Consider the following 12,316-nt stretch of genomic DNA (forward strand, 5'->3'; position numbering starts at 1 on the left):
GCAGGGACACGAGTGCTGGGTTGCGCAAAGAGGCTCGTTAATGCTACAGGAAACACCGGGGAGAAGGGGAGGCAGCGGCTCCACACCGCACCCGGTCCAGCCCGGGGAAGACCCCGCAACATCCCCCCGGGGCTCGGCCCCGGTAACGGTGGTGCCGGGGGCTGGGGAGGGACCTCATTCCGGTATTGTGTGTGGGGGACTCGGTCCCGTCCCGGTGCCAGGGCTGAGCCCTCCTGCCAGCACCTGCCGCCCCAGGACAGCGCAGCGCCAGCCCCGGCCTGCACCCCGTCCCTGCCCGCACCCGGTTGCAGGCAGGGACGGCAGGAGCCGCTGTGGGGCCATAACCGGATCCCGGTTAACCGGATCCTGGCCCCTCCGGCGAGGGTCTTCATGCTTCTGGGGATGGCTGGGGCTCAGCAGTGATTCCCCCCCGGCAGTGCTGCCATTTCCATGAGCAGAGGGTCCCAGAGCCAGGGCCACCCCAGTCCCCAAACCACCACTGGGCTGATTGTGTCCATCCCAGGGCCCTGTGGTGGGTGGGGGGCAGTCTTGGGCCTGAGACCCCACCCAGGGGGCCATCTCCCCTCAGGGCTCTGCTTCCGTGCTGGAGTCCTGGAACAAGGATTGCTTCCGCAGGCTCAGCCGGGCACACCGGGGACAGGTGGTGGAGTTGTCATAGTAGCAGTCCCTGGAGGGGGGGACAGTGCTGGGTCACCCCCTGCCACCCCCACGTCCCCACATCCCGCCCCAGTGTGTCGGTACCTGTGGAAGACGGCGGAGCAGTCGGCGCAGACCGAGGTGTGGCTGTCGAAGGGGAAGAGCACGTCGCCCTCCCGGCACAGCTCACAGACGAAGCCCTTGGCCTGGCATCGCTGGGGGAGCAGGCAGGAGGTGACAATGGTGACCCCGCCAGCCCTCCATTGGCCCCATGGGGGTGTCCCCACGGCTCTGCCCCACAGCACGGGCTCACCTCGCAGTCCAGCTTGATGTGCTTGGCAAAGAGCGTGTGGATCTCAGTGAGGGAGCAGCCGAGGCGCCCGGCCTCGATGTCGATCAGGTCCTGCAGCGAGTACATCTCATCGTTCTCCACAAAGTGCTGCCGGTCCTGCAGCTGTGGGCAAACGGGTCACTGTGACTGCCACCGCTGTGGGACCGCCACCGCCATGCCTGGCCCTGGCCCCCGGCCTGACCTGCAGCAGCAGCCGTGCCTCCATCGCCTCCTTGCAGGTGATGAAGTAGGGCTTCATCAGCAGGATGTCCTGGCGCAGCTTCTGCAGGGGACAGGATGGGATGGGGTGGGAATGGGGATAGGAATGGGCGTGGGGGCAGGGATGGGACAAGCACAAGAAAAAAGGCAGTGGCAGGGGCAGGATGGGGACAGGGGCAAGGATGAGATGGAGACAGTGTGAGAATGGGATGGGATGGGGATGGGGACAGGGATGGGATGGAAATAGGGACAGGAATGGGAATAGGAATGAGGACAGGAATGGGAATGGGTTCAGGGACAGGGAGACAAGGTTGTGATTGGGATGGAGACAGGAGCATGGCAAGAACAAGACCAGACTGGGTCAAGTTCATCCCTGTAACAGTCTGGGCACCCTCTGCCCCAAACCCCCCCACCTCACCATGGTTCCTCTCTGTGGGACCCAGTGGGTGCCACTGGAGTCCCCCCACCTCCTGCTCATCCCAGGCACCCTCTGTGGCGTCCCCTGCCCTTGTGGGGTGTCCTCCCCAGATCCAGCACTCACCCGGATCTCCACCAGCTCCTCCACATAGTTGAAGAGCAGTGGGTTGATCTCCCGCAGCTTCAGCACCGGCCGTGACACCATCAGTGCCAGGTACCTCATGCTGCACCGCGACACCTGCCCGACACCGCCAGGGCCACCGTCACCCCCCGCACCTGCCAGCCCTGCTGCCACCACCCACAGACCCCTGGCAGGGCCCCATCACAGGGACATGGCCCTGGGGACATGGCTTCCCCTCAAGTGAGCTGCGTCCAGCAACCCCCATAACCAGGGACATGGCCCCCATGACCAGGAATGTGGTCCCTCGAGTGACCTCTACCAAGGGACATGCCCCCCAGGGACCCCCATGACAAAGGACAAGGCTCCCAAGTCACCTCTATCGATGGATGCAGCTCCCAGAGACCCCCATGACCAAGGACATGGCCCCCCCAGGTGGCCTCTACCCAGGACCACTGTCCCAAGGGACTTCAGTGACACCCCAGGGTGCCCCCACCCCACGCCAGGGCCACCTTGCGGGGCTCGAAGTCCCAGTTGTGGATGGCACGGGCGGGCACCACGGCCAGGTCGTTCCAGTGGCAGCTGGAGCAGTAGTAGAGGCCGGTGTAGTCGCACTGTCGGGCCTCGCTGGGCACCCCCCCTGTGGCGGCACAGGGCTGGCATGGGGCTGGCACTGGCACCGCCCTGCTCTCTGCTCACCCCACACCCTGTGTGTGCCCCCAGGACACCCAGCAACACCAGGGTACATGGTGGGACCCCAATGTCACCTTCCCCAGATCCCCATAGCTCCCAGAGCCCAAACCTTCAGCTCCCATCAGCCCCACACACCTCCCACCTCAGTGCCCCTCAGCCCCAAGCAGCTCCCCCCAGCCTCACAGAGCCCCCCAAGGGAGCCCAGCCCCACAAGCTCCCACCTCCCCTCAGCCCCCCCCAGCCTCACAACCCCTCAGCTCTGCACAGCTCCATGAAGCCCCTAGTCCTACACCTCCTGGTCCCACACCGTCCAACCCCACAGGGCTCCCAGCTCATCCCAGCCCCATATCACCCAGCCCCAACTACCAGCTACCAGAGCCCCCAGCTCCCCCCAGCCCCACGGCTCGCCCCAGCCCCCCTGGCAGCAGCAGGGGCTCACGGAGGGAGATGGGGGCCCGGCACTCGGCACAGCGATAGTCCTGGCTGTCCAGTCCGCTCTCGGGGCAGATGCTGAGCTGGTACTCGGCTTGGTGGCTCACCTGGGCCCGCACACAGGGCCGGCTCACCAGCGGCAGGCACTTGCTGTGGCACCGGTAGTAGCAGCCTGGGGGGCACAGGTGGGTGTCAGCGTGGGGATGGGGCAAATAGGGACGTGGAGGGGGTGTCCCAGACCCACCTGTGCAGGTGTACCAGGTCTGGATGAGCCCCCAGATGATGGTGCTGCACTTGTCACACATCTGCTTGACACTCTTGCTCTTCTCCTTGTAGAAACGATGCTCTAGGACCACCCGGATGTTGGGCTCATCCTCACCAGGGTCCTGCAGGGAGAAAGGGGGGTCAGAGAACTAAAGAAGCACAGAATGGTTTGGGTTGGACCTTAAAACTCATCCCATTCCATCCCCTGCCATGGGCAGGGACACCTTCCATTATCCCAGGTTGCTCCAAGCCCTCTCCAGCTTGGCCTTGGACACTTCCAGGGATGGGTGTCAGCATGGAGCCCCAGCCATGGAGACCCCCCTGGCCCCAGCCCCAGCCTCAGTCCCACCTTCAGCTCCTGCAGCTTGAGGCGGAGGTGGATGAGCCGAACCACGGCATCCTTCTGCCGCTCCGAGTGCTCAGGCAGCGCCAGGATCACCCGCTTGCACTCCTCGATGGCCCGGCGCAGCTGCGGCACGTCCGATGCCAGGATCAGCCCCTGCCACCACCACCACCAGAGGAGGAGGAGGGTGAGCTGAGACCCCCATATCCCCCCCCCATCTCCACAACACCCACTCCACTCACCACAGGGCGGGAGAAGTGGTCCTCAGCCAGCCCCAGGTCCAGGGCGCCCTCGAGGTCCCCTGGGGTGGGATCCGGCTGCTGGGCTGCAAAGTGGGGTCTCATGGGGGGCCTGAACCCACCCCCAGAATAGGGGGTACCATGGAGGGGCTGGGCCTGGCTGCCCACCCCAGTGTGGGACAGGGAGTGGGGTGGGGGAATCAGCACCCACCTGGGGCAGGGGGCTCTCCGTCGGGGCGCTCCGGCTGCTCAGGGGTCTTGTTGAAGGGGTTGAGGTGGGCCTGGCGGAAGCGGGCCAGCCGCTCATCCGACGCCATCGCCACCGTCCTGCTGGGGAATGGACACTGCCTCAGTTACCCCAGCACTGGCACTGACACCATCACCAACATCCCGAATACCATCACCAGCATCCCGTCAGGAGCACTTGCATCGTATCACCAGCACCCACACCCTGGCACCAGCACAATCACCCCATCACAGGCACCAATAGCACCTCAGCAGCACCGACGCTGTCACCAACACCCTGTCATGGCACTGACACTCCAGCGTTGGCACTGACATCCCAGCCACCAGCACCAACACCCTGGCACTGACACCTCAGCACTGACACTTCCTCACCAGCAGCAACACCCCGGTACTCCCACCGGCTGTACCAGCACTGGCACCGACACCCCAACACCAGCACCGAAACCCTGTCACTGGCACCGACACAAACGCCGACACCTCCTCACTGTCACTGACACCCCGGTACAGCCACAGAAACGCCAGCACTGCCACAAACACCGGCACACCGTCACCGCCACAAACACCGGCACTGACACACCGGCACCAGCACAAACACCGGCACACCGGCACTGACACACCGGCACCGGCATTCTGTCACAACCACCAACACCCCAGCACCGTCTCCGTCCCCAACACCCCGGTCCTGGCACCAACACCCATCTCCGTTCCCGGCCCTGTCCCCGTCTCCGTCCCCGCGGACAGACGCGTCTCCGCCTCCCACGCCCTGCCCCGCCGCCACCGCCCGCTTCGGCCCACGGTCACCACGTACCGGCACCGTGCACGGATCCCCTGGGGTCCCGCTGTCCCCCCAATGTCCCCCCAATGTCCCCCCGATGTCCCCCCGCTGTCCCCCCGCTGTCCCCCCGCAGCCCCTCCCGCGCGCCCGCCAGGGGGCAGCGCCCCCGCCCCGCTCACCGCCGCGCGCCCCCGCGCCCGCCCGCGCGCCCCGCCCCGCCCCGCCCCGCGCGCGCGCGGCCCCGCCCCTCAGCGCCCCGCGCTGCTGCCCCCTGCCGGCCGGCAGACCGCACTGCGCCGCGCCCGGGCGGGGCCGCTCCGCGCACCGCGACACCCGCGCTGTCCCCACCCCTACAGCCCCGCAGCTCCCCTCCGCGCTGTCCCCACCCCTACAGCCCCGCAGCCGCCACCCGCGCTGTCCCCACCCCTACAGCCCCGCAGCCGCCACCCGCGCTGTCCCCACCCCTACAGCCCCGCAGCCGCCACCCGCGCTGTCCCCACCCCTACAGCCCCGCAGCCGCCACCCGCGCTGTCCCCATCCCTACAGCCCCGCAGCTCCCCTCCGCGCTGTCCCCATCCCTACAGCCCCGCAGCCGCCACCCGCGCTGTCCCCACCCCTACAGCCCCGCAGCCGCCACCCGCGCTGTCCCCACCCCTACAGCCCCGCAGCTCCCCTCCGCGCTGTCCCCATCCCTACAGCCCCGCAGCCGCCACCCGCGCTGTCCCCATCCCTACAGCCCCGCAGCCGCCGCCCGCGCTGTCCCCACCCCTACAGCCCCGCAGCTCCCCTCCGCACTGTCCCCATCCCTACAGCCCCGCAGCTGCCACCCGCGCTGTCCCCACCCCTACAGCCCCGCAGCTGCCACCCGCGCTGTCCCCACCCCTACAGCCTTGTCTCTACAGCCTCCATCTCTACAGCCCCCGGCCTCATCATCCCTCTTCCCTACAGCCCCCATCCCCACAACTCGCAGTCTCCATCACCACTGTCTCCACCCCTACAGACCCCACCCCTACAGCCTTCATCCCCAGTGTCCCCATCGCCACAGCCCCCAGCCCCACTGTCCCCATTCCTATAGCCCACAGCCCTATCAGCCCATGGCCTCCAAAGCCGGGGGGCTCGGATCCAGGAGTGTCCTGGGTCCTCCACAACTGCGCACACACCCAGCCCCGGGGAAGCACCCTGGGGTCTGCACTACCACCTCAGTTTGGGGAACAAAGGGCCAACTGTGGCTGCCACACCCCCCCAGCATGGAGAAGGGTGACAGTGGGGACAAAGGCACAGCCCGCCTGGGGGGCAGAAGGGTGGGGGGCAGTACATGGGTGCTTCCCAAACACCTCCCCTGGCTGGGAATGGCTGAACCGTGTGGGTGTTCCCTGTCCCCCCTACCCAGCAGCCACAGACAAATAGTACCTGGACAGCAATAAATTTATTAAGTATTCAAAAAAAATAATAAGACACAAACCAGTAAAAAACGAAAAGGGGGGAGGTAGGAAGGGGGGCGAGGGGCCGAGCCGGCTCAGGGGGGGACGGGGTCAGGAGACACTGAGGGGACGGCGGGGGGGAGCAGCACCAGGGGGGTGCAGCAGCGCGAAGCCGGGGGGCCGCGGGCAGTGTCGGGGGGCGGCGTCGGGCATCACTTGGCGCCCTGCGCCTCCGACTCCTCCTCGTCGTCCTCGTACATCTCACCCTCCTCCTCGGCCGTGGCATCCTGGTACTGCTGGTACTCGGACACCAGGTCATTCATGTTGCTCTCGGCCTCGGTGAACTCCATCTCGTCCATCCCCTCACCTGTGTACCAGTGCAGGAAGGCTTTGCGGCGGAACATGGCTGTGAACTGCTCCGAGATGCGCTTGAAGAGCTCCTGGATGGCTGTGCTGTTCCCGATGAAGGTGGAGGACATCTTCAGGCCCCTTGGTGGGATGTCACACACGGCCACCTTGACATTGTTGGGGATCCACTCCACAAAGTAGGAGCTGTTCTTGCTCTGGATGGCCAACATCTGTTCATCCACCTCCTTCATGGACATGCGGCCACGGAAGACGGTGGCCACGGTGAGGTAGCGGCCATGGCGGGGGTCACAGGCGGCCATCATGTTCTTGGCATCAAACATCTGCTGGGTGAGCTCGGGCACGGTGAGGGCGCGGTACTGCTGGCTGCCACGTGCTGTCAGCGGGGCAAAGCCGGGCATGAAGAAGTGCAGCCGCGGGAAGGGCACCATGTTGACGGCCAGCTTGCGGAGGTCAGCATTGAGCTGGCCAGGGAAGCGCAGGGACGTGGTGACGCCACTCATGGTGGCCGAGACAAGGTGGTTGAGGTCACCGTAGGTGGGGGTGGCCAGTTTGAGGGTGCGGAAGCAGATGTCGTAGAGCGCCTCGTTGTCGATGCAGTACGTCTCATCCGTGTTCTCCACCAGCTGGTGGATGGACAGCGTGGCGTTGTAGGGCTCCACCACCGTGTCCGACACCTTGGGGGATGGCACCACGCTGAAGGTGTTCATGATGCGGTCTGGGTACTCCTCCCGCACCTTGCTGATGAGGAGGGTGCCCATGCCCGAGCCGGTGCCCCCACCCAGAGAGTGGGTCAGCTGGAAACCCTGCAGGCAGTCGCAGTTCTCACACTCCTTCCGCACCACGTCCAGCACCGAGTCCACCAGCTCGGCCCCCTCTGTATAGTGCCCCTTTGCCCAGTTGTTCCCGGCACCGCTCTGCCCTGGGAAAAAAAAAGAGGCTCCGATGGCCGCTGGCCCCCCACGCCCGCGCCCGAGGGCACCGGGGAGAGGATCAGGGCTGGGACCGGCCGCTGCCGCCGGCAGTACCGGGGAGATCTGACGCCGGGGCGGGGTGGGAAGCAGGAACCGCAGAGGTTTGGCGGCGTGCCGGCAGTGCCGGGCCCCGCGGCGCAGGAGGGGTGTGCCCGCCGAGTGCCCCGGGGATGGCGACAGGCCGGGCGGGTCCGAGGATGCAGGGGCTGGGGGGGAACATCGGGGAACGGTGCACCCCTCCCTCCCCGGGGACCTACCAAAGATGAAGTTGTCAGGGCGGAAGAGGTGGCCGAAGGCACCCGAGCGCACGCTGTCCATCGTCCCCGGCTCCAGGTCCACCAGGATGGCGCGAGGCACGTACTTGTGAGCTGAGAGAGACCCCATGACGGGAGGGGACCTGCTGCCGCCCCCCCCATCCCGCCCCCAGGGGTGTTTCCCAGTGCCCTGCACGGTTCTACAGGACTGGGTGCACAGGTCGTGTCCCCCCAAACCCCGGGGGCTCATGGGGTGGTTGCATGTCTCATGCCCCCCAAACAATGGGGGTCGCATGGGGTGGGTGCAGGTGTCTGTCCCCCATTTCCCCTCCGGGCCCCATGGGCTGCGTGAATGTTCGTGTTTTGTTCCCCCCACACCACAGGCTCCTCCAGGGCGAGTGCAGGTGCCCCTCTCCCCAAGGTTCCATGGGACTGGGCACAAGTGCGGTGTCCCCCCGACACCACAGTGTCCCACGGGGCGGGGGCATGTGTCATGCCCCCACCCAAACCACAGGGTCCTATGAACTTGGGGGTACATGTGCCCCCTGCCCCCCCAAACTACAGGGTCTGAGGGGGTGGGTGCACATGTCTGCCCCCCCCGGGTCCAACAGGGCTGGGGTGCAGGTGTTGTGTGTGACCCCTCCCAAATCACAGGGTCCCATGGAACTGGGTGCACATGATTTCCCCCTGCCCCAAACTAAATGGTGCCACGGGGTGGGTGCACATGCCTGCCCCACCCACACCTCCATGGGGTGGGTGTCTCTGTCTGCCCCCCCTCCCCACCCCAGCGGACCCAGCTCCTCCTGCATGGGGGGGTCAGACTGGGGCCCCACGCCCCAGCCCAGGCTACCCCGCCGGGGGGAGTTCCGAGGGGGGGTCGCTTACAAGAGGCCTCATTGTAGTAGACACTGATGCGTTCAAGCTGCAGGTCCGAGTCCCCCACGTAGTTGCCGCTGGGGTCGATGCCGTGTTCGTCGCTGATCACCTCCCAAAACTGGGGAGGACGGGGAGCTCAGCAGGGCGGGAGGCACTGGAACATCCCCAGACCCCCGGGCGAGGCACGGGGCACCAGGATCCTCCCATCCCTAGGCAGGGCTGGGTGGGGCAAGAGGCACTGGGGTACCCCAAACACTGAAATCCCCAGGCAGGGAGGGGCGGGGGGCACCAGGACTCCCCAAACCCGTGGGCAGGTCTGAGCGGGGCGGTGGGCACCGGGATCCCCCAAACACCCAAAATCCCGAATAGGGAGGAGGGTATTAGGACTCCTCAAACCCCGAGACAGGGCTCAGCGGAGCGGGGGGCAGGGGGATCCCCCAAACACCCAAAATCCCGAGCAGCGCGGGGAGCACCCCAAAACCCCGGGCGGGGCTCAGCAAGGCGGGGGGCACCGGGACCCCCCAAACCCCGGGCGGGGCTCAGCAGGGCGGGGGGCACCGGGACCCCCCAAACGGCGGGCGGGGCGCGGCGCGGGCGCTGTCCGCGGTGCTGACGGACAAAGGCGGGGGGCGGGGGGCGCGGGGGGGGGGGGGGCGGGGCGCTTTGTCCTCCCGGTGCGGCGGCAGGGGGGGAGGGGAGCGCAGGGGAGGGAGGGGGGAGCGGGTCTGTCTTTGTCCGCCGCCCGGCTCCGCCGCGGCGGGCGGGGCGGGGCGGCGGCGCCGCCGTTACCTTGGCGCCGATCTGGTTGCCGCATTGCCCCGCCTGGATGTGGACGATCTCCCTCATGGTGCGGCCGGGCCGGAGCGGAGCGGGACGGGAGCGGGCTGGGGCCGGGAGCGGAGCGGCACCGGAGCGGAGCGGCACCGGGAGCGCGGGGGGCGGCGCGGCCGCCGCCGCATCCTTTATAGGCTCCCGCCGCCGCACCGGGCCGGCCGCTGACGTCACCGCCGCCCGCAGCCAATCAGCGGCCGCCGCCGCAGCGCCGCAACAGCCCTGCGGCACCGGCACCGCCCGCCACGCCCCGCCCGGCCCCGCCCGCGGCCACGCCCCGCCGCGGCGGAGCGGGGACCCGGCACCCGCGGGGGGCACGGCCGAGGGGGCACCCCGCACCCGCGGGCAGCGGGGACACCCCGGGACCCGTGGGGGGACCCTGGGAGCGCCCGGCGGCGGCGGGAGCATCCCGAGGCGGCGGCGGCGGCGGGTCTGGGGGACACACGCGGGACACCCCTCCCAAGCGCGTCCCGTAACGGGGAGGGGTAGGAACAGGGTACGGGAGGGCCACCCTGGGGTTCCCGGTCGCCGGTCGTCCTCCCCGGGACCGGGGATAGTGCCGGTGCCGGTGCCGGGGTGGGCGGCGGCGGGCGCGGCCCGAGAACAAAGGCGACGGTGATGGGCCCTTTGTCCGGGGGCGGCCCCGGCCGCCCCCCCGCCTGGGGTCCAGCCTCCCGCCGCCCCGCCGGTCCCTCCCGGTTCCAGCCGGTACCCAGTGGGAGCAAGTGACCCTTGACCGACCGGCGGGGCCGGGAGGGACCTCTCCCCCCGGGGCTCCCCGGGGCCGCCCGATGCCAGCCAGAGCGTCACTGCAAAGAGCCTTTATTGGGAACCGTGAGCCCCTCGCCCGCACTGGGCACCCCGCGGCTCGTCCCATCCATCCATCAGTCCATCCATCTGTCCATTTCGGGGCAGGTACTGGTACCGTGTCCTGCTGCCTAACACGAGCACGTCACCACCTCCCGCAGCGTCTGCCGGAGCTCCTGGCTCCTGAAGGCGTAGATGAGGGGGTCAATCACCGAGTTACAGATGATGAGGATGAGGAAGAGGTTGAAGTAGCTGAAGAAGCAGGTGCAGAAGGGGTTGGTGGGACAGGTGACGATGAGGATGAGGTGGAAGAAGAAGGGCCCCCAGCAGATAAAGAAGACACCCAGGAGGATGGTGAGGGTGATAGCACCCTTCAGGCTGCCACCACGGTGGGTGGTGGGTGGCTTCCGCTGGCAGGAGATGCTGTGGAGGTGGTGGCGGGCCAGGGTGAACATGTGGATGTAGAGCACCAGCATGAGGACCAGCATGAAGAGGAAAAAGCCGATGAGGCAGAGGAGGATGGTGTTGCTGCTGTAGTAGGTGATCAAGACGGTGCTGGAGACAGTGCTGGCCAGCCAGATGCTGACCATGGTGACCACGGCCCGCTGGAGCGTCATGATGCTGTGGTAGCGCAGGGCATAGAAGATGGTGATGTAGCGGTCAACAGCGATGACCCCCGGGAAGGAGAGGGAAGACACGACCGAGCTGCAGATGAGCATGTCGATGACACTGTCCATGTGGCGGATGATGCTGGGGCGCATCACCAGCACCCCGTGCTCCAGCAGCAGCATGAGGAGCATCTCCGCCAGGTTGCTGATGCTCACCAGCATGTCAGACACAGCCAGGCAGCAGATGAAGTAGTAGGTAGGCGAGTGCAGGTTCCTGTTCTTCAGGATGGCGGCCACCACCAGCAGGTTCTCCACCAGGCTCACCAGCCCCAGCACGAGGAACAGCTCGTTGGGAATGTCCAGCCCCTGGCACCAGCCGCTGCTGGCCCCGACCGTGGCATTACTCTGGTTGCCCTCGCTGGCATTCCAGGGCTCGCGCAGCAGACGCAGGGGGGCCAGCGTCGACATGGCCCCCTCCTCAGCCCCGGGGCCCCCCGTGGCACCTGCACGGCCCCCGAGCCCGCGTTGCGCCCCGCCAGCTCTCCCGCGGTGCCCAGCGGCGAGGCTGAGGGGATGCCCAGGAATTGGGGACGGGAGGCGTGGGATGTGCTGGGGGTGTCACGTGCCCGCTGGGACCCTCCGGTTTGGCGGCTGCTCTCCACACCAGCGCTGCCCAGCGCCTCACGCCTGCCGGCCCAGGGTGCTGGGGAAGAAAGGGCCTTTTCTCTGCCCCACTTTAAAGCCGGCTCCCGCAGCTCCTCCTCCTCGGGGGGTGGGCACCTGCATGAGGGAGGCACCCCAGCAGTGAGGGGGGCCGCTGCCGAGGCCAGGGCTGACAGACCCCCAGGATGGCCCTGGGGAACCCGATTGCTTAGGATCACCATGAGCCATGGGGTCTCAAATGCCCAGGGGTGGTCCATGCATCCCTGGGGTCATGCACCTTGGGGGCACTCCCATAGGGGTCCTGTGCCCTTGGGGGACTGTGCACCTTAGGGTCCCTACGTGTCCTGAGGTCCTGCATCTGCTGGGGGGACCCCTGAACCTTGGTCTGCATATCTTGAGGGGTCCCATGTGCCCTGTGGGACTCGTGTCCTGGGGGGTCCCATCTCCTGTGGGGGTCATCCACACACCGAGATATCCATGCACCTTGGGGACCCCTGTAGGACCCTCCCTACTGCATGATCCAAGCTGTCCCACACATTGGGACCGGGAGGGGTCCCATCCCCATGGCCCCGGGGAAGATGTTTTACCATAGGGCAGGCGTGGGATGCGATAGAGTTGTCAAAGGCGTGATTAAATGGGATGCTGCAGAGCCCGGCCCTGGAGGGATCCCAGGCGGGCCGGGAGGGACAGGACCCATCTGACCATCATGTGCCTTAGGTCTGTGTTGATGCCTGGAGCCACGTGGCTGCCAAAGAGCCATTCACAGCTCCATGAAAGGGCCG

General features: G+C 67.3%; 2 protein-coding genes across 3 annotated transcripts; both read right to left on the reverse strand.

Annotated features, from left to right (window-relative positions):
* Window positions 1–16: 16 nt before the first annotated feature.
* Window positions 17–4,336, reverse strand: DEF8 (differentially expressed in FDCP 8 homolog). Of its 2 annotated transcripts, none has more exons than XM_069026748.1 (11): window positions 3,925–4,336; window positions 3,717–3,799; window positions 3,481–3,600; window positions 3,112–3,253; window positions 2,875–3,039; window positions 2,255–2,382; window positions 1,749–1,862; window positions 1,191–1,271; window positions 971–1,111; window positions 763–872; window positions 17–688 (listed from the first exon to the last, which is right to left on the reverse strand). In XM_069026748.1, exons 1-11 carry the CDS (start codon window positions 4,028–4,030, stop codon window positions 586–588), a joined length of 1,293 nt encoding a protein of 430 aa, XP_068882849.1. In that variant the 5' UTR covers window positions 4,031–4,336; the 3' UTR covers window positions 17–585. The 2 variants fall into 2 exon arrangements, with proteins under 2 accessions (XP_068882849.1, XP_068882848.1); XM_069026747.1 differs by having other exon boundaries at window positions 3,481–3,630; window positions 3,925–4,335.
* Window positions 4,337–6,204: 1,868 nt separating this feature from the next.
* On the reverse strand, window positions 6,205–11,339 carry TUBB3 (tubulin beta 3 class III). Its single transcript, XM_069027262.1, has 5 exons — window positions 10,400–11,339; window positions 9,415–10,265; window positions 8,635–8,743; window positions 7,753–7,863; window positions 6,205–7,443 (listed from the first exon to the last, which is right to left on the reverse strand). The coding sequence occupies exons 1-5, from the start codon at window positions 11,337–11,339 to the stop codon at window positions 6,368–6,370; spliced, it is 3,087 nt and encodes a 1,028-aa protein (XP_068883363.1). The 3' UTR covers window positions 6,205–6,367.
* Window positions 11,340–12,316: the final 977 nt, after the last annotated feature.

Source organism: Aphelocoma coerulescens, chromosome 11 (assembly GCF_041296385.1).
Source record: "Aphelocoma coerulescens isolate FSJ_1873_10779 chromosome 11, UR_Acoe_1.0, whole genome shotgun sequence".
NCBI lineage: Eukaryota > Metazoa > Chordata > Aves > Passeriformes > Corvidae > Aphelocoma > Aphelocoma coerulescens.